Below are 22,201 nucleotides of genomic sequence, written 5' to 3'. Positions count from 1 at the left end.
TCCACTAGTCACAGTGGCTAATGAGCAAAAAGAAAAAAAAGTTAATGTCAAGCCCTGTAAATATATATATAGACCACAAATGTCACATGGGTCAATTTTTTGAAATTGAGATTTCTACATCCCACGGAAGCTGAATAAATAAGCTTTCCATTGATGTATGGTTTGTTAGGACCATGGGCGTCGGAACCATTGTATATGGGTGGGACAAGACCCACCCACTTTTTAAGACCAATGATATTGGACCCACTCACTTTTATATTCAGCGCATATGTCTGTTCGCTTTTCAGAGCGTCGTCAGTCAAATCCATTCCACTTGAGGAATGCCCAAATGAATTAAACTCCATTTCCGCTGAATCGCTAAATTATATTTCTCAACGAGCCGCAACTGACGAAAAAACCGCCCATTGTACCCTTCCAGTCAAATATTGCGTTGCAAACATCAATAACAGCTTTAAGTTGTCAATGCTGGCAAATGACCATGGTATCAGCAGGTTAATCCACGGATAGCTGTGCATTTAATGCACTACGTGGAGGCGAGTTTAGTTTACTTGTTTAATTAAAAGGCATCAGAATACATGAAAATGGCATTAGTAAAAAAAATTCTGGAAGAGGACCCACCCACTTTTTTTTTGCTTCCGACGCCCATGGTTAGGACAGTATTTGGTCGAGATATCAACTATCAAAATCTAAACATTGAGAAAATCGCCTTTAAAGTTGTCCATTTATGTTCACGATTGTCCTGCATTCACTCACAAAAATAAATGTTTTATAAATTTACAAAATATCTTCATGGAACATGATCTTTACTAAATATCCTAATGATTTTTGGCATAAAAGTAAAATCGATCATTTTGACCCATACAATGTATTGTCGGCTATTGCCACAAATATACCCGTCTGACTTATGACTGGTTTTGTGATCCAGGGTCACATATATACAATTATATATAAATATGTGAGTGTGTATGAGAGAGTGATGCTAGTTTGTGGTGCCCTGCTCTTTCTCTCCTCTCTGTATTTCCTCCTGTGTTTCCGTGTGCGGGCAGGCTATGGAAATGTTTGGAGTGTCAATAGTCAGCTGGACTGGTTTGAGTGGGGTGGGGAAGGGTGGAGTGCAGCCTGCTGCTCCATTATCACCACACATATGCAAACGGGAGCAGAGAGAGACAGGAAGGGAACACAGCTGAGTTTCTGTTTGACCAGCACATCACAAGCTCAGCTTGAACAGGTGGAGCCTTTCTCTCTTTCCCACCAGAGTATCACATCCAATAACATGCTCTTTACTGGCGGTGTAAGGACATATCGTGAATATTAGGATATTATGTTTGGCGATACTCTATTGATTCTCAAAAAACACTGTATCGATATTTATTTGTTTACATCCAAGATTTGTGGAAGTGGCTGTTTTCAGTTTAAACCTCATCCGCTAAATGGCATTGTTGTTATCTCTGAACATGAAATGTGATGAGTTCGAATCCGGTAACAAAAATGACTTTATCTGGTTTCACAGACAGGGCTTAGATTAAGCCAAGAGTAGGCCTTAGTTTAATTAGGACATTTAAGTAGCTTTTAAAAATGTGCCTTAGAAAAAAAACATTACTGATGTGCATCTTGAGACAAAACAATGGAACTGACATATTTTAAGATTTTAAGTGCAAGTTGCTTTCAGTTAAAGGCACAATATGTAACTTTTTTGCTTTAAAAATAGCAAAAATCACTATATCTATGTTATACATTTTTTTTTAGTTGTGTACTTACATTATCCCGACTGTTTCCAACAACTTTCAAACCAGGAGAAATTTGTAATTTAATTCGAAGACACGTCCCGTTTCTTTATTTCCGTTTTGTCGCCGTCAATTGCGTCATATCCGCGTTGTCCCTGGTTTCCGCTCGTGCTGCCATAGCAACCAGACCACTCTGAGAGTAACCAAGGCGACAGACGTGGACAACTGTGTAGTTCGCAATGTCTATCTGCACGCTGTTGTTGTTTCGTTCAAATATTATGGACCATGGCAAGCATACTTTGGATAAAAAAGGAGAACTTAAAATGAGAATCAATATCAGCGCTGTGTTTTCGAGATGCCTAGAGCTCCCATAGGACAGTATATAAACGAGAGCTCCACGTCCGAGACTTCGACCGCTCCTACATGTACTTTATTAAACAGGTGAGCACATTTACATAAAACTAATCAATGTTATATAGTTCAACAATGATAAAATGTTAGAATATGATCTGTATGTTATTCTAATGTTGATCTAGCTTACTGCTAGTCTCATACAGACTAACTAACACATACATTTCAACACATTCAAATGCAGTTTAGTGTGATAGTGTGATAGTGTAATGTTAGACCAAGTGAAACAGCGCTGCGTTACCTCACAAGTTTAATTTGTCTAATAAACTGACCTGTGAGTAGTAATTCTGCACTTGTGTGTAGTTCGGTAGAATGAAATGTCCATATTCCTTTTATATCCGCGGGACTCGCGTCGCGTGTGGAGCTGATAGCTGTCTCTTAGCAATCCCGAACTGCTTTATATCACAGTCATGATAAAAACATCGATGTATTTACTCATCCATAAACATTATTAGATCGGTCGGCTTGACGTTGACGACAACATCCATAATTCTTAGCAAATGTTGCGTCATCAAACTACGCCTTTGTTATTGTAAAGAGGTTAGCGACCCCTAGCGGCGAAAAATTCCATACTGTACGTTTAAAGCAGCTCAAATATGCATTTTAGTCTGGGACTAGCTTAAGCCTTGTCTGTGAAACTCGGTATAAGCGTTTTTTTTTTTTTTTTTTTTTAAAGGGCCTCTGCCGTTACAGGTAAATACGTCACTTATGTTTTATCTTTACAATGATACCAACATAGTAAGAAAGTTTAATCGTAATGAACAAATTGCTCAAGTTTTTGGGAATTGATGAATCTGTGGCCAGTCGTTCACTTCTGGCATTAAGTCACAATGAACACGGTCCCCAGTTAAACCTTAACACTGGCACCATCCGCACTGCTGAGAGCGACATTTAGATGAATATGTAAATGCTTTTGTCTTAATAACAAAACAAACACACAACAAAAATGACAGCGATGAAAAAACAGCAGTTGAGAGAGCATCTGATCACAGCCATGTGGTTTGGATTGGTGCCTTTGTAATATAATATAATATATTATATTATTATAATATAATATCTAAAAAGTGAAAACAATTATTTCACAAGATTAAAGATGCCCTAATTGATGATATTCGGAAATATTAGATGAAAGTAGGCTACCACAAAATGAACACTATCATTCCTTATCGAAAGATGTTCTGTTTTTGTCTGAAACACTGTGTACTTCACACTTTTCATGTGTTCAAACAAGGACATGCTTTCTGCTTAAAATATCTTCTTAGAAGTTTGACAGCTGCCGAGGCAAAGCAGTGAGTCAAGTGACAAGACAAAAATAATAAAAAATAAAAATATCTGTCAGAGGAACAACAACAAAAAAATACACATATTCAAAAACAAGTTCTAATATTGCCAGCTTTGCTTCTTAGGTCAATTATTTTGTTTTAAAAATGTCCAGATATTTGTTTTGAACACAAAAGTACTAATTAAGACAGACAACGTTTCTTTCTCAGTGATTTGAGAATCGTATTTCTTAAGTCATTTATCTGCTCAAGACACTAAAATAAGGTTCAGTTTGCTATCATTAGTTTACATTAGCTAACAAGAACAATGAAAATACTTCTAAAGCATTTATTAAACTCAGTTAATGTTTACTAATGCAATATTAACATTTTAAATTTAATGGAGCTGAGCTAACAATGATGCTACCGTTAACAAAGATGAATAAATACTGCAAATGCATTGCTCATTGTTGATTAATGTTAGTTAATAGTGTAATATTTTTTAGTGAATGTGTAAAGCATGACTTTGTTAAGATCTTACCCAGCTCTCTCTCTGTGTGTGTGTGTGTGTGTGTGTGCGTGCGTGTGTATGTGTGTGTGTGCGTGTGTGTATACGTGTGTGTACGTGTGTGCGTGTGTGTATACGTGTGTGTACGTGTGTGTGTGTGTGTGTGTGTGTGTGTGTGTGTGTGTGTGTGTGTGTGTGTGTGTGTGTGTGTGTGTGTGTGTGTGTGTGTGTGTGTGTGTTTCTGACTCTGGTTTGAGGGGCGATTAGGAGAATAGGAGATGGCTGCTCACAATGTTAATAAGTCATTGTTACGTCGCTGTCTTCCAGGCCATGACACGCTGAGGGACGGACGGCTGCCACTGGAGGGTTATCAGGGGGTGAACGTGTGTGTGTGTGTGTGTGTGTGTGCTCGTCACAGAGAAAGAATATATAGGATTGTGTGAATATATGCAAAGAGAGAGAGAGAGAGAGAGAGAGTGTTCATGGGAGTGAACAAAGAGGCACAAAACACATTGGTTGAACATGTTTGAGGTTGAACAAGCGAGGGTGTGTCAATGGTAAATGTGTGTGTGTACACTGCATATACGTGCATGTTTGTTCCAATTAAGTTCTGTTGTGGCTCGTCACTAAGGGCTAATGCTGGTCATTCACAGCATGCATGTAAGTGTGTGCTTATGTGTTGGGATGATATATGAGAGGACAGTCACACAGGTTTTACCACTCGCAACAGTCTAACATCAAACAATCTCTAGCCAACCATCATATGCACAGGACATCAACCATAACTCACTATGAAGACTTCAGATGCAAAAGCCTCTAAGTCAGGGGTGGGCAAACTACGGCCCGCGGGCCACATACGGCCCGTTAGGCTGTTTAATCCGGCCCGTCGAGTATTTAAAAAATTGTCTAAAGATCGCATTCATTTTGCCTTTTTCTTGCAATACTTTGCGTTATATATATATATATATATATATATATATATATATATATATATATATATATATATATATATATATATATATATATTGCGTTGCATATATTTTACAAGCGGAATATCAGATATTTCATGCCATAGCTAGCAAATGTAAAAAAGGAAAAATGACATAAAAGCAGATCATCATTCATTCAGCGCTGTTGTGGCTGCGGTGTGTCACGTAACAAGCTAGACGCGTCACCATGGAAACCAAACAGACAGCAACTTAAGCGCATAGACTTGGTGCACGTCAATGTTTATTTCTTTTTTTGAAAACTCACAGAGAAAAAAATGTTTGGTAACCGCTTGCACACATGTTTAGTTTTTCCTTTGATTTGTCTGCTATTTAGTTTTGCTACTCTGGATTTGTGGATGTATCCTCCTTTATCACCCGGCTTTCGACTAACGTTACGCTCCCCTGTCTGCCATGTAACGTTACAGAACCCGGTTTTGTTCATTAAATGTTCTGATCTGCCTTTGCTTTTTATGTTTTATTTTATTATACTTAAAATAAATTTGTATAATCGTTTATTTCGTTTTTTTCCACAAATGTATGACTTTTGGAAGTGCAAATTGATTGCCATGCAGTTTTAATAAAGTTGAATTAACGTAACCTTCTGTCATTTTTACTCTTCTAAGTGTACACTTAGGTGTTTTGTTTCTAATTTACGGAGTCCATTAAATAATAATAAGGATAAAAAATATTTTAAAAGTATAGGCTATAATTATCAAACATCTGACTAATTAAAAATTAACCTCAAAACATAACATGCTAAATGGGGATATCTAGCATAAAAAAAATGTATTGTCAGAATGTCGTCTCTCAGTTGTTGAATTTCGCGCAGACGTTGCCACAACGTAAATGTGTTTGCTCAGCCCGATCTCATGAAAGTGCGAATACCACGAATTGTATTTGTAGTTCTTATGAAACGCAGTTTTCGCGTGCATATGATACGCACTTAAAGGGATAGTTCGCCCAAAAATTAAAATACGGTCATCATTTACTCACCCTCAAGTTGTTTCAAACCTGTATGAATTTCTTTTTTCTGCTGAACACAAAAGAATATATTTTTTCCTACTATGGAAGTAAATGGGGTCCATCAACTGTTTGGTTACTGACATTTTTCAAAATATCTTTCAAATTATTTCAAATATTTTTTTTAAATTGAACTCCGCACCCCTAATCCTAACTAATGGGTTTACAGTGCGCAGCATATGCACGCAAAAAATATATATTTTTGGCGTATAAATGGTACGAGAAATTTAATTCGTGGTATATATACGCACTTTCATGAGATCGTGTTTCATAATCTGCTACTGGGCCGGCCCTCTGTCAAATTTTAAAACCCAGTGTGGCCCTTGAGCCAAAAAGTTTGCCCACCCCTGCTCTAAGTGCCATCTGAAATTTTCTTCTAAAATTAGCATTTTTATCACGCTTGTATATTTAAGTTCAGTAATTTCACTTTAATGACAATTAATAGGTAATTTGCATTGCCATTAAAGTGCAATAACTGGACATAAACATACAAGCCTGATTAAAATGATCATTCTAGAAGAAAATTTCAGATGGCACTTAGAGGTTTTGCATCTGAAGTCTTCATATATATATATATATAACTTGATTCTGATTGGCCAATCCCAGCATTCCAAAGTACAATCTGGCCCCCAATTGACATCAAATACAACCTAATTAGCATTTCCTTTATATATGTCTCCATCTGCAAGCCTGATGATGATAAAGTGCAGTGTGTTTGATGTCATGGCACACACATCTGTCACACTGCGACCCTTGTTTAACTGTTTGTCAATACAACAAGCAATTTGACCCTTGACCCTTCATGATCTGATTTGAGACTAGACCATTTGTCTCTCTGTCGGTCCATGAGAACGGCACATCATCCAGCAGTTTAAAGTCAAGAGGCTGATAAAAATATTTAAACAGTCACTGATTTATTATTAACCAATAAAGAGGTTGAGTTGTTGTGCTGATCACTTTTACTATATAGCTTGTTTTTAGTACAAATTTTGACCAATCAGCATCCAGGACAGGAAATATGCATTTTACAATATGGTAATATCTGGCCTAAACGTTGCCTGATTTGTCAGGCTTACAATTCAAGAAAGAGACAAGCTGTCTGTGAAACATTTTCTTTCACCCACTCTATGCTGTCCGCTTTGTCTCCCTGAAAAGGTCTGTGTCTCACTCAATAGGAGAGTCGCCCCCTCTTCCATATTTTCTACTCTGAAGGCACAGATTCTCCCCTCAGTGCCATATATAGTTCAGAAGCGTGAAATGAAACGGTCCCCTGAAGGCAAGAACAGCTGGTACTGTGGCTGAACCAGGTCCCCTGTTCCCCTTCATTCTACCTGCTGCTTCCGCCCAAGTACACTACATTACACTGCTGAGAGAGACATTTTTTACAGACTCACATGCTGACACAGCAGTGCGAATCCTTCACTTTGTGTTTCTTAGGGGTTCCTATTTTTGGACCCGCGTCTATAGAGAGAGCAATATATCAGATACTGAATGTAAGCTTGCTTATTTTGCTCAAGATAATGATTTATTAAGTCCACATGTCATGCAAATGAACTCTACTTCTAACCACAGGTCGAGAGCTGTCGTTCCAACCACACTACTGTGCGATGCTGTTTGCGAATGTTCGTTGGAACTAAGGTTTCGGGAAACACCGACTCGTTGAGCGATTTCTAGAACTATATCTATTGTTATCTATAGTTATCGTTCTTGGTGAGAAGCATTTGAATCTGCTTGGCTACAATGGCTTTTATGATATTCTACTCCATTTCACAGCAAAATACATAAATATCAAGGCATCAAATATGATTAAAATGCATATTTTTTTTGCAATTCAACTTTTAGCTACATCACCTACCCTAATACTGAAGGTCTTTATATTCAGCTTTGAAAATAGGTCTCCTGGAAACATATTTGAAGTGTACACTCTAAAAAATGCTGGGCTGTTTCAACCCAAATTTGGGTCAAATATGGACAATATGGTTAAATTTTTAACCCAAGGTTTGGGTTTATCCATATTTGACCCAAGATTGGGTTGAAATAACCCAGCATTTTTTTAGAGTGTATGTATATTTATGGACAGATATTATTCTTATCTAGTTGATTTCAGCACAGTGACATAAACAGCCATCAAAGCAGAATTTCACTGAAAAGGTTATTGACTAAGAGCGCTGGTGGCAAGCATGGCTGTGGACCAATCAGCGGAGGCATGACTAAGCTGGGCGGGGCTTGTTTGGACCAATCATTGAGTGTGGCCCCCTTTTCCTCCCTATCCTCAGCAGTCTCTGGGAGACTGCATGCATTTCCTCTTTATCACTGTGCCCTACAGACAATCCCTCTCATCCCCCTCTCTCTCCCTCATTCTCTCCGTCTCTCTCTCTCTCTCTCTCACCCTGCCTACCTCTCTCCATTCCCGTATGAATCAGATTCCAGCTGTCGCCTGCCGAGGCATCCATTCTTACACTCAACTAAAGGGGGAAAGAGAAAGAGAGGGATGATGATGGGAATGGGTGAAAGGAGAATAAAGGAATGAAGCAAGGGCAAGAGGAAATGGGGCATATCATCTGTGTGTGTGTTTGCATAAGTATGTATTTGTATTCTTGTGCTGTGGCTTTGTGTGCTTTATATGTAGGAGTGCTAAACACAGGGAGTGACGTGGATATTACAGACAGCAAGCAGCATAAGAATAAGGCAGCAAAAGAAAGAAAATGTGGAAATATATAAATATGAAAGAAGGACTGAAGAGGAGCTATATATGGCAGTCTGTCTGGGCTTTATAGTGTGTAATGAGGCCGATGTCCCATTCATTTCATAAAGCCATGTTTAAAGTGCACTTTCACAGTAGCTTTAGTATATTGTACGTGGTTATTTTGCCAAGAATACAGTACAAGTCTACAAGATCTGACAGGAAAATCCCCAGATCAAAGCCAAATCATAAAAATATCGAGATCGTAAATACAGTCAGGGTGGAGAATGAACTCTAGTGTGAACCGAAAACATACAGCACAACCAGTGTCGTGTTATTGTCAGGATTGTTTGGTTTCATTGTCTTTTTGTTCATGTGCCTGTGTTTCCTTTCTGTTTAACCTTGTTCATTTTCTTGTTAGTTTCTTTAGTCACTGATTAGTTTCACCTGTGTCTCGTTTAGTTCCCTTGTTTGTGCCCTAGTGTATTTATACTCCCTGTTTAGCTCAGTCGGTTGTTGGTCATCGCCTTTGTTTTATGTGTGGCAAGTGTACGATTCTCCTTGGTGTTCTTTGTGTTCATTAAAGACTTTGTACTGCTTATTCTGCGTCAACCGTGTTGGACGATTACAACCATAAGTGTGACTCTGGTTCCCAAACTCTCGATTCTAGTGAGTTCATTTTGTGGATCAAAAACATACAGTGCAACTAATTTAGTCTGATTCCTGAACAAATGACTCAAATGAGTGAATTTTTTCAGCGCACCTAGAGTAGTGGACCTGCATCCCAACGGGCACGCATACTATCCATCCTAAATAGTATGTGAGATTAGAATAAGTGTGTCCCAAAGCATTGTATGTTGAAAAGAGTTTGCCAAAAGTCTCCGGATGGTCTACTATTTCCAGTAGATTTTCGAAGTGTGGATCATCACACTCTGATGGCTAATATTACCCACAACCCATTGCGCTTTGGATGAGGATTTGGTGCAGAGCTACACGAATAAAAAAAGTGTTAAAAACTACAGACATGGCAGATGTGCGACAATGCGTCTGTTAAAGACACAATTTTATGTGATTTTACTTCCCAAAGCTTTGTCTACTCTTTTGCTACACGCTCAAAAGTATGTATTTTTTCTTCATTCAGAGGAATTGGTCTTCTTCACGATTCCCATCCCTAATAAAGTGTTAACAAACACATTAGAAAGCAAGAAACTAGTAATTTAAATGTGCACAGGGTTTCAGGCCTAGAGCGTGCGTGCGCTTGATTTTACATTGGAAGACCTCGTGTCACAGATACCTTTGGTTGGCTGCAGAAGCGACACCAACGGCTCACTGAGCTTTAATCAGTTCCAGCACGGCACAACGCTGCCCTCCAGGAGAGATATTATTATGGCTTTGTACCCATATGATCTTCTGCATGGTGACTTTCAGACATTAGATGCTGCTGCTTTTGTTGTCTGTGCTTTTTAAAAGTCCTTGAGTTTCCGCATTCTCGATTAGAGTCAAATTTCTGTCCGACTCTGTTCGAATGTCAATAGACTGCCGGTAATGTCAATAGATAACAGTGTTATTATAACCTGGGCTGTACTGATGAGGGCCTTGTTCTCTAGACATACATTGAGCCTCTTTTAGGGACATTTGGAATGCAAACCACCAACCAGGAACTGCATGAAAATTTGCCTGAATAGGGAGGAGAGAACAGCGAAAGAACTCCAGAACAGGGTCATTCCTTTTCTCTTTAATCCTCTCCAAACACTAGTATTCATCTTTAATGTATCTTCAATAGTTTATTTCAAGTAAATAACCTGAAACTTTACTGACAATTCTCTTCAGCTGCTGTGTAGTTGTCATGGCCTCCCTCTCCCACAGGGTTAAATGTACCTGCGGACAGCCAGCTTTTCTCTGTGTCAGCTGTGCTGCTGTCAGGCCTCTTTGAGGTAAATGTCACCTGAGGCACATGCAAAGAGACACTCCATGACACAAGCAGCACCTGACAGTCAGCAAAACACCTGCCTGCCAGAGCTACTCCGCTTATCTGTGTGTTGTCACACACTAGTGGCTGTTCTTTAATAATTAAAGCATTGTATTAAACTAGGGCTGGGCAATATGGCCTAAAAAGAAAAAAAAATCAGATTTACGATTTAAATCAATTCCACCATTTTCTCAAGTCAGGTCTCACCGATTTTCATTTTTTTCCACCTTTCAACTGCATAAGCAGCCAAGTTTTATTAAAAGCCCATTTTGCAAGCTACCAAGCTACAATTTAAAATGAATTCACCCAACATTCTATGAGATAATAAACCATCTGACCTGGTTAATGAAAACATGGCTGCTGTGTAATGATCTGTTTACAGGACACTCTAATACAACCTGTTCTAGTCTAGGGAGGCTCTGCCTTGCTCCCCCTTGTATTGCACTGACATGCATTGCTCCCTGCTCCCGTCTGCCTTGCTTTCAGTGATCCAACAATACTCCTCTGACTTCTATGGCACAGTAAGATGGTAGAAGAGCAGGCCAGCCATGGGCATTGTGCCCAAGATCTGAGGCACTCGGCCATGCCAGTGCGTTCAGTGTACAGAGCTACAGTATAGTGGCTGCCTGTGTTGTCACATTTGCATGTATTGTTCAGTGTGCATTGCAAGGGTATGTGGACTAAAACACTATACACTGTGTCTTTCCCACGATATCCACGACATGCTCTATGCTTTGTCACTTGGTGGGTACAGATGTGTGGTACTGTCTGTGTTTACTGTGCCATTACACCTGTAGACACTTCTGTATGTGTAAATGTGTGTATATTATCTGTCTGGGTAGGTCTGGCTTTGATAATTGACTGTGTGATGCTGCAGTCCGTAGTAAACACCTGTGTGCGATGCATTATAGTGTATGCTCAGTTTGGGTGTGGATAAGCACTTTGTGTGTCTTCTTTGCTGTGTGTCACGTGAGTTCTGAGCCAAACCTTGGACTCTAACTCTTTAAATAGAAAACAACTAAGAAATTCTCATGCCTGCAAAAAATGTGTCTGGTTATATATTAACTAGAACAGTTTTACTCAGTCATATGAGGCCTACGGTCTTCAGTTCATTAACCAAGACCGCCAGGCCTACTTTTTATTGTCTCTTTATTGATTTTTGTGGCAGATACTGTGTGTATTTGCTATCTGGCTTGCATTTAAACTGTGTCAAAGTTTAAACAAAGAAAGACACTGACCTACACTAGTTGCTCGCTCTCACTCACACATGCCTAGACAAAAGACGGCCAATACACACAGCCTCTAAACACACCTGTACTACAGATCCCCAATTCCCACCAAAACAGAGATGTTTTAAATATGAGCCAAAGAGCATCACAGTCAGCCCTGGAGCTTGCTTTTATTGGTTTTATTTCCCAAAACTATCCGTGAACAATATAAATATACATTCATAATCATGCATGGCACCCCTTAGAGCTTCTCTATATATCACAGTGTTTAAAGTCACTATTTAACGGAAGTAGTTAATTTAACGGAAGTCATTTCCTCTGTATTGTGATGCACATTCAAGTAAAACGGATTATTGAAGGTCATGGGGTTTATTCCACGCAGTGTACGTGCAATGTTTGTTGCAAACAGAAACACCAGAAGCCGAACAGCAGATTGGACATGCTTCACAATTAACAACGTGTATGACATAAATTCATTACCGATATTCACGCCTGCATAGAGCTGCTATGGAGCGCGGAGTGCAAGTGAGTGCTTGCAGAGACAGAGACGAGGAGTGAATGTATCAAGCACACTTTCCTAGAATGTCCTGTCTCTCAAGTAATGCTGGGAAATTCAATTAACTGGGCTGAATTGCTTCATTGGACGTTTCAATAAAACAGAAAAATGATTTACAGACTTGCCAACATTACTTGAGAGTGAGGACACATAGGAAAATGATGGCTTTACTATAAATACAGGTCTCGCTTCTCAAACTATGGGCCAAATTTACCAAACAGGGCAAATTAGCATGAGAGTGCAATTCCATAAAGCACCAATGGGAGTGGAAAGTTCTGCGCGAGATCTACTGACGACACGCAAATTAAAGAACACAGCGTTAATTTTTCACTGTGTGTCTTTAGTAAATACTGCCAGTAGTTTTTTAACGTCAAAAGAGGGTTTGCACTGGAGCAAGCTGTTAGTAAATCTGTCCCTAAGGCCTCTAAAAATGGTATTGGTGTATAACGTTTAACACATAAAGGGCCGGAAAAATGACTCATGGTCACTAACCAGAGTGCAAACAATGCAAAAAGTCCATGGCCCCAGTTTTACCACCATCCCGTCTGACTCATTCCAATCGGTGGGAAAGGAATGTATCCTATTACTTATTAATGGAATTCCTAAATTTGTGGGTGACATTTGTGTGTCGCATGAATGCATGGAGTTGTCGTAAAGGCAGGAGAGTGGTGTTGTGAAACTGTCAAGCCTCTTTTGTAAAAGTTTTTTGTAGCCTGAAAAGCTAAACTTCTGAATACTGAGTCTGTGTGAGAGAGGTAGCAAAAAGTGAAAAAAGTAAAAAGTAAAAAGTGAAAGGTTTGTTTGAGCTGCGCCCTCTACTGTACAGGCATTAATTTGCATTCCCTTAATTAAAAAAACAAGCAAGCAAGCCCAGCACAGGAGAGAAAAGTAACTAAGTTATGCAATCGGTTACTTTAAATATATATATATAACGCAATATTGTAATGCATTACTTTTAAAAGTAACTTTCCCCAACATTGCTTTTAACAAACTAAAATACCACTATAACACATTTTAGTCACAGTTAGATACAGTAAGTACATAGTTTGTGATGTAATGTCATGTGCAAGTGCATTTAGGCTATACATTTAAGAGACTTGAAATTATATATTTTTTATGTGGGTTCTCTAGGAATTGAACCCATGACCTTGTGCAGTGCTCTACAAATTGAGCAACAGGAAAATTAGAACTACAGCCATTCATCTGTCATTTGTGACAAACGAGTCGCTCAACCCTGTACCCCGCTGACCCCGGTGCTTATAACCTACCACTGACCTTGTGTGAGTTCAGACCCTGGGGCTTTTCCAAGACATACAAACATATAACCCCACATGTATTCATACACATCCCTTAGTCTTTTCCCCTGTCCCCTGTATCAATATGAACTCTAGTGCATGGTCCAGATGCTCATTTTCTCATATCCACCCTCCCCTTCTCTAGCCAGGCGAGTGACTCCTGTCATTGTCGAGCCGTCTCTGTCTTGGGCGTGCGATAAAGGGGTCATTGTTGCTATGTTGCTGTGTTCTCAGCCATTCTCGGACACATCTCCCTGATTCATTTTCTCTACAACTGCTTGTAAAACACTATTTGACAAGTCTTCATTTACACCTTTACAAGCAATTCACCTGCTAAGATGGTATGGACATCACATGGCCAATAACTGAACTGTAGTCAGAGTAGAAAAAGGGCCCGGCCTCACTGAGGTGAATATTTCAAAACAGATAATCAGAAGTCCAAAACAACCACAAACCTAGTAGTCTGTATACATTTTAAGTGTGCATATGTACATAAGACTGTTGTTAAGGGATGTGTTAAGGTCATAAAAATACAGGACTGCACTTTTACGTCCACGGTTGAGTATGTAAACGTGTCCTGTCATTGAAGAGGCATGGTTTTCTAGTCAAGTAAAGTCAAGTCAAGTCACCTTTATTTATATAGCGCTTTTTGCAATACAGATTGTATCAAAGCAGCTTCACAGTGATAACATGAAAATAATACAACAAAGTTTGTTTCTAGAAGAAAATTGCGTCATCGTCCACCTTAAGAGTAAGGCAGATCAATAATATTGATGAATAATAAATGTCCCCAACTAAGCAAGCCAAAAGCCAAGGCAGCAGCTCAGTAACCTTTAATGATGACAAATAAGATTTGCTATAATTTGAGAATCCAAATGCATAAAATCCATGAACTAGCAGCTGACATAGCTTTTTAAAGTGACACTAGGTGGAATGACCGGCTACTGGCGGATGCTGATAATCTCAAAATTGTCAAATATAATCTTATTAACATGTCTGACTAAATATATCGGTCAACCACAGCCTTTAACATAATATTGAAGTTAAGTGTAGGGACATTAATTGGCTTCATTAAGAGTGGAAAAATGTGTGCCAGGACTATTTGATTGCACTAGACAGTGGCCATTAGCCATTCCTGTGTTCCAGGAAAGACCTGCCTGAGGAGTGTGTCAAGGGAAGGTGATCGGGGGTTTAGCGTTACTCTCAGCTGAGTCACCCATCCAATTGATCCCCATTTCTCTTTTGTTTTCCCAGAGTGTGGGCCATTCTGTAACAACGGTAACTTAAGTCCAGAGTGAGCTCAGTTAACGACATGAACTGACCAATGACTCCAGCCTATCAACTCACACACACAGAGTGACATCACTTTAAAGGAGGTCACAGTAATCAGATTATCCTAGTTATTCAGATGTACTGACAACCAGCGAACCAAGTATGTTCAAATTAGCCCTACAGGCAACATGAGGGAGAGGCAGCTATTACAGTAATTTTGGTATGCAAATGTAAAAGTCTTTGTCTTTTGTCCTGACTCCTCGTATCGGTGATCTAATATGATGCATTTACAAAGCCAGTTGAATTACACACCAGTTATGAGAGGTACTAAATCAGAGATCAGTTTTGTGACAAACACCAACACTAGTAAAGGAATGCAATTATTGGTGCACTAAAGGGGACACTATACCATACACACAATCCCGCTGTACTGTGTTGTTGAGCGGGGACTGTACTACGGGGGGAGGGGGATGTCTAGGGTGCAATTGAGGGGAGCTGGGAAGAGGCTGGAGGGCTTGGAATCCGCCTCTGTTGCCACGGCAGCTGTGCCAATCTCCAAGTACGCCTACAGTTTGAAGAGGATACCTGAGCTCAGAGCCCCTGGATAATGAGAAGCAGTGAAACTCTAAACTCTGACAGCTAATGCTTTCACCCCTCCTGCGTCTACAGGGGCACAGTAAACAAGCATCCCATTGCTGAGAGAGGGAGCAGCACTGGGATGACTGTTTTCATGGATTTGACAGGGATTAGCAGACTTTACTAAATCTTCTCTTGAGGGTCTGTCAAGCTCTGCTACTGCAAAAACTGCAGAAATCGAACACTTAGTATATCTAGTGTGCAGCGTTCATTTTCCAAAATGCATCCATACTCATCCATTCAGCTACTCTCTTCTTTCTGCCCACAACAACTCCAACTGCGCTTAGCTGCAAATAGCACAAAGGACCAAAAATAGCCCAGTATTTTCCAGAGCAGAGCAGTTCGTCTTAAGAAGAGAAAGCAATGCAACGACAAGAGGCTATAGGAAGAAAGAAGTCCACACACAACATCTATTCCTATTGTTCACTCCACCAGTGCCAAACCCATGATTTTCGTACAATTCCCATTGCAGATTTATTGTTGGTGTTGAGTGCATCAGAACACACTCAGATTTTTATTTTTGCAAAATGTGTACCTTTAGGGTTACAACTGCTTGTCACTCAAAGGGACATCTTTGTACCTCATAGTAGTAACGTAGGGGTACATAACAAAGTTAATAATGTGGACCTTTTAGGTGTAGATAAGGTGCAAAGTTGTCCCCTTTAGGAGTACTGACCCAATGACAAGGTACAATTTAGCACATTTATTTTAACAGTGAACAATAAAGAAACGTGACTCACTGTTACTGGATTTGAGGTCTCGATGGATGATTGGCACAAAAGTTTGGTTGTGCAAGTAGTCCATTCCAGTCGCAATCTGCACTGCCCAATTCACCAGTACCCGAGGAGGCACCTTTTTCCCAGCAAGTGCCCGGTTAAGTGCTCCACCACGGGCATATTCCATAACCAGGCAAAGATTTGGCTCTTGCAGGCAAACACCTCGGAGAGCGATGATGTTGCGGTGTCGGAGCATCCAGAAGAGTCTGGCCTCCTGCCTCACGTTCTCTGCCGTGGCACTGATGTCCTCATCTGGGTCCTGACGAGCCGCTTTAACAGCCACTTCCTCATCTTGCCACACACCCCTATACACCTTTCCAAATCCGCCGGCGCCGATCACTTCCTCCAAGCACAGCTCTGAGAAATCAATATCCAGTGGAGACTCCCCACCGACCAGACCTCCCGGAGGCAATGCTGGATAGCTGGCGTCCCGTCGGGTCACGTAATTACTAGGGAATATGCCCACCTTGTCTTGGATCTTTCCAGTCCACCAGCCTTCATCTCCAGACACTTTGGAGTCCTTGGAGAGCACCTCCAATAGGTCACCGCGTCGCAAGGTCAGCTCCTCGTCTGCTGTGGCCTCGTAATCAAAGACAGCTGTCCAGTAAGTGTTAATGCCATCATGATGATGGGGAAGATGGGAATCTGGGGATCCCACCGAGGAAAGACGAGTAGAGGAGTTCTGGCTGCTGCTGCTGTTGTGTGTCAGGCAGGGTGTTGAATTTGTATTTTCTGGAAGGACAGGGGGAACACAGGAACCTCCAATGTTGGTGCAAGGTAGTGGGGCAGCACTGCCACCACCTCCAGCTCCTACTCCACTCAGTCTTGTATATGGGTCCATCACTGAGTGCACAGGTCAGCGATGAGGTCTCAAAAGCTGGAGGAGGCCCTCTGTCAACTTGCGCACAATATCCATGCAGAGCCCATCTACTGAGTGTAGGCCTGGTTGATGAGGGAAGAAATCAATGAATAAAGCTTCTGCTGGGCTGCCCCTTCACTGTCCTCACCGGTTGCTTGGATTGTCCACAGCACACTTTGCATGTGTTTTAACATTTATAGAGCCATTGTAGTCAGTCAATGTATGCTTACAGCTCTAATATGACTAGGACAAGGATTCTGAATAAGAGTTTTGCATTACAATACACGTTTTTTTCTAGAGAAACATGAGATCCAAAGTCCATGAGATTAGATGAGAATGTCCAGTCCATCAAGACGTAGGAATGTTTTCTTTTTGGTTGCTTAAGCAGCATTGGGCTTTTCCATTAGAAGAATATATGAAGGCCTTGCTTGATTTCTCCTTGTAACAGCAGAATCCTTAACTAAAAGAATATTAGCGAATACAGGATAAAACAGAAACTAGATGGGTCTTCTGATTATTTGACCTACACCACATATCAGGATCTAGTAACCTAGGGGTTAAATCTCTGGAATGTTGTCATAACCCCTAATCTATGTAAATCCGATCCATGTAAAACTCTCATATTTGTAAATGTACATCGATGTTGCTCTTTGCAATGGACGTTAATGAATATTCATAGCCTTAAACACATGCATGCGCAAACTTATTAAGGCATCTTCAGACATTCAGCTCTGATAGGCTCACAGGGATGCGCCAGCTCGCGATCTCAAAACATCCACAATTATTTGCACATTCGTAATATTCACTTCACGTTTCTCTTGTTTTGTGTAAAACCGGTACATTGCGAACTCTATAAGACAGTTCAAGTGTCTAAATTGCGTTCAAGGAAAGCGCGCGTCCATTTTAAGATGAGAATCACAACAGAGAGATGGCAGAGCAGTGGTTGTCATTAGATTTAGTCGACATACGTAATATATTCTACCCATTTAGCGTTTAGCATATTTGGAAAGGCGTATTAATATTTAATCAATAAACGTTAGCCTACTAATAGCTAGGCTACTACACGTCTACTGTTTGCAATTTAATTCAAGTCATAAGAAAAGCGACTGGAAGCGCAAGTTCTTATTTCAAGTCCTCATGTTCCATGATTGTCATTTTAACAGTAGACATTTTATTGTCATCGAGCAGTTGATGCATAAAGCTGGAGTCAGTTGCGTCTATAAATAGAAATGTATGATAAGCTTAAGCGGAACTTCGGCTGGATATTGGATTATTATGATATAGCGATATTGAGATCATTCTATGAAGAATGAGAGTGATGCGAATGGCTTGCATAAAGGTTACTTTTATCCAGGTCGTAGCGATTAGGCGACGAAATTCTCAATAATGTGTTTATGTTGCCCAAATAAAAGCCAGCACAAAATGCGTCCACCATTTTTATAATAATAATAATAATAGTGATGATGATGATGATGATGATAATAATAGCCACCTGGTTCCTATCTATATTCTGCAACGATATTTCTTGTAATCCAGAGATCAGAGAGAAAGTAGGCTATCCATACGTACTTCCAGCCCAACAACCAGTTTTCTGAATTCAGATGTGTTTATGGTTGCTTGGATCGTTCACTGTACATCACAACATCCACACAGCTCGTCGCATGGGCGTATCATAATGCTGAAATATTCCCATATGTTGTACACATCATCGAATTCCACTGAAGGATGCTCTTGTAATATTTCTCCCAGCTGGGTCAGATAGTCGTCCTGTCGTCCATCTCAATCGAATCGTTTCTACCCCCGTTTCCTTTATCTGTGAGAAAGACGATCTATTCCATGGACCGAGCTGTCAGCTCCTGAGGCTGACTTTGTATCCAAATACACCGGCTGGACTGGGGGTGGAGGATAGTAGGGCATTCTGGGAAATTGAGTTTATATTGTATTGTATGCAAAGTGGATGTGACCTATTAGGACCAAATATAATATAATATAATATAATATAATATAATATAATATAATATAATATAATATAATATAATATAATATAATTAATTTACAATTAAATTGTCAATTCTATAATTATATATAACATTAATATAAAATATATTTTTTTTACATAATAAAAGTGTGTGTGTGTGTGTGTGTGTGTGTGTGTGTGTGTGTGTGTGTGTGTGTGTGTGTGTGTGTGTGTAAGACAAAATGTCCCCACAAAGATGGCAATACATTTTTGTCCTTGTGGGGACATTTTCATGAGGAAAACAGTTTATAAGTCATACTAAGTGATGTTTTTTGAAAATGTAAAAATGCAGAAAGTTTTCTGTGATGGGTATAGGTTTAGGTATAGGGTTAGTGCAGGGCGATAGAATATATAGTTTACAGTATAAAAATCATTATGTCTATGGAAAGTCCCCTTAAAACATTAAAACATAACAGACATGGCTTAGATTAAGCCAGGATTAGGCTTAGTTCAATTAGGGCATTTAAGTAGGTTTTTATTATTATTATTATTATTATTATTATTATTTATAAATGTGCCTTAGAAAAATCATTACTGGTGTGCATGTTGAGACATGCAGTTTAGTCTGGGACTAGCTTAAGCCTTGTCTGTGAAAATGGGGGTTTATTAGCTGGAAACATAAAATAATAATAATTTTTCATTAGGCATATCACTTTATAATCTTTATTGTCATATATTCAGGGTGAAATGCAGTTCAGTTGAATGGCTGACCTGCACAACATGTACTGAAAGAGAACAGTTTTGCTCCATTATGTCATACTGCCCCCTGGTGAGATTCTGGATCACATTAATGGCAGATTTTCTTTCTGGCTTCTTGTAGTCATGCCATAAGGTCCTGCTGTTCTCCAGTACACTTTCAGTTTGCCATACTAACTTAGTTGATGTTGGTTGCGTTGTCAGAATAGAGAACAGAAGATGTGGTGCAGAAGGTCTGTGCTAAGTATCACTTACCTGCTCTCTCCCCGTCATGCTTTGGTCTACAGCAGGTTACACTATCTATAGAGCAAAAAGGTGTTAGGATTAATGGCAGAAGATGAATAGGACAAATGTCATAATTTCAGAGGATTGAAAACTTATACATGATTCTCAATATAGCCTGCATGAAGCCAGACAGTGATTTTAATAAAGCAAAAGCTTAATATACTAGATATCAACCATTATAATTTATACATTGGCAATTTTCCTATTTACATTTGAATATGATCAACCTCATCAACCTGCATGAAGACAATATTTTGATTTTTGTAATTAATCTAAAGACATTTAAAACCTGTTTTATGTAGAAGAATGATGGCATTCCACATGTGTTTTCATGGACATGCAAATTCACTGAGCCGCTTTAAATGTTTTTTGCTCATGGGAATTTAAACATCAGTTTGGTGCATTTTAAGGCTTTTAAACACGACTCTCCATTTGAAATGATTTTCAATCATTCACTTTTCTGTGTCAGACTCCACAAATGCAGTCTCTTTTTTTTCAAAGCATTAGGGCACTTTTTGTTGTCATAACCAGACTGGTTAACTATTATTAAACATAAAATGAACCTATAGCACAAAAAAACAGCTGGTTATAAAGCTGGCTGCACTTAATAACAAGTAGTTTAGCAACATTTCTCGCCACATTTTTTATCTTGGTTTTAAAAGATTCTGCAAGAGAGTGAACATTGATAATACTGAAGGAATTATTAACAGAAGACGGTGTTGAGTGACCACAAGGGTGTGCTATACACTACACGAAAAATGTACCTCAGTTAAGTTTAACGTATACTGTAGATAGACGTGGTATCTAAATGTGTGTCATACTATGGAGCCCTCCAAAAAAGGATTGTCTTTACAACCGAAAATCTGCTTCTGTTGCACGTATCACATGTGCGCTGTTTTGCAAAAATGCTTTCGAAAACCCCGAAAAGATATGACACTGCAGTGCAGTCTGACGTCAGGATGCAGTCATTCATCATCATTGTGCCGCTGTAGGCTATAGTACAACACAATCAAAGTGTCATTTACACATCCAAATTATACGTTGCCTTTATATGTTGGTTTCCCCATTCAGTCACTTTGTGCTGTGGTATTAACTGTTTTAATGCAAGTGGCTTCTAAACATGTTAACCATGTGACAGATAGGCTAATGAACATGATATGGAAATGGAAAGGAAAATGTACATTATTGATTTTTTTTAAAGGGAAATAATATATTTAAGCTTAAACCCCAATTTCCTTATTTTATTAGATTTTTTTTTTTAAAATAATAAACAAATAAATATAAATAAGAAAGCCAGATTGAATGTGTCGTGGCTATGAATGTGATATGTTTTTAGTTATTTTATTTGTATTTAGACACAGCATTCATGTTGTGTTTATTGTTTGCACTGTTGTGAATTAAACTATATGCTATATTACAGATCGCTGTTCACGTTACATTGCGGAATTCGCTCTCTTTCATATGTTACTACAGACAGACACTTGTGAATGCAGCCCCGCGCATGCGCAGTGTCATATGTGTGTGCGCGAGTAGCAGCCGGGCGTCGTGGTTTCGGTTGGCTGGGAGGAAGAGGAATAACGAATGTGGGAGCCAAGAAGAATTCCTCGTTGGCGAACGGCGCTGGAGCGACAATATCCACAGGATTTCTGAAACGTTTTACGGACTACACATGTCTCCTTAGGGAAATTTAGGGAAGTTTTCCCCTCACGCGTTCCCGGGTCGGATAAGGTAAGAGACGTTTACCGGGGATAATTAGTTTTAACGATCAGGTTTAAATCAACAATGCGAAGTGGCGAGTAAAACTCGGGAGCCGTTGGACAGCTTTCAGATTTGGTCATGTTTCTTTAGTGTGTACACGAGCATATAGTGGGCAGTGGTGGTTTTTTATGAAGCAAGCACTGGTCATTATGCAGGATTTGGGATCACTGTACAGTATTTTCATTAAGTGAAAAAACGTTAGCGAATATAAACGCTTTAGTCCTTCCTGATCAGTCAGCGCGCATGCGTCAGCACTATG

The 22,201-nt window shown here is 39.5% G+C and overlaps 2 protein-coding genes across 3 annotated transcripts in view; one reads left to right on the top strand and one right to left on the bottom strand.

Annotated features, from left to right (window-relative positions):
* Positions 1 to 17,883, bottom strand: part of map3k10 (mitogen-activated protein kinase kinase kinase 10) — a 31,213-nt gene extending 13,330 nt beyond the window's left edge. Inside the window, exon 1 of the mRNA XM_084408503.1 lies at positions 16,292 to 17,883. Within this exon, the coding sequence (XP_084264629.1) occupies positions 16,292 to 17,168 (877 nt within the window). The 5' untranslated portion in view covers positions 17,169 to 17,883. The remainder of the gene's footprint in view (positions 1 to 16,291) is intronic.
* Positions 17,884 to 21,745: 3,862 nt separating this feature from the next.
* The window catches only part of sipa1l3 (signal-induced proliferation-associated 1 like 3), a 100,051-nt gene continuing 99,595 nt past the window's right edge, over positions 21,746 to 22,201 (top strand). The window contains exon 1 of one of the 2 annotated variants that reach the window (XM_084408502.1): positions 21,746 to 21,912. The gene's annotated coding sequence lies outside the window, so the exon portion shown is untranslated. The remainder of the gene's footprint in view (positions 21,913 to 22,201) is intronic. The other variant, XM_084408501.1, reaches the window with a different exon arrangement.

This window comes from Rutilus rutilus (assembly GCF_951802725.1).
Source record: "Rutilus rutilus genome assembly, chromosome: 5".
NCBI classification, from domain to species: domain Eukaryota; kingdom Metazoa; phylum Chordata; class Actinopteri; order Cypriniformes; family Leuciscidae; genus Rutilus; species Rutilus rutilus.
The sequence above is the reverse complement of the archived record's forward strand: the minus strand, read 5'-3'. Positions and strand labels throughout refer to the sequence as shown.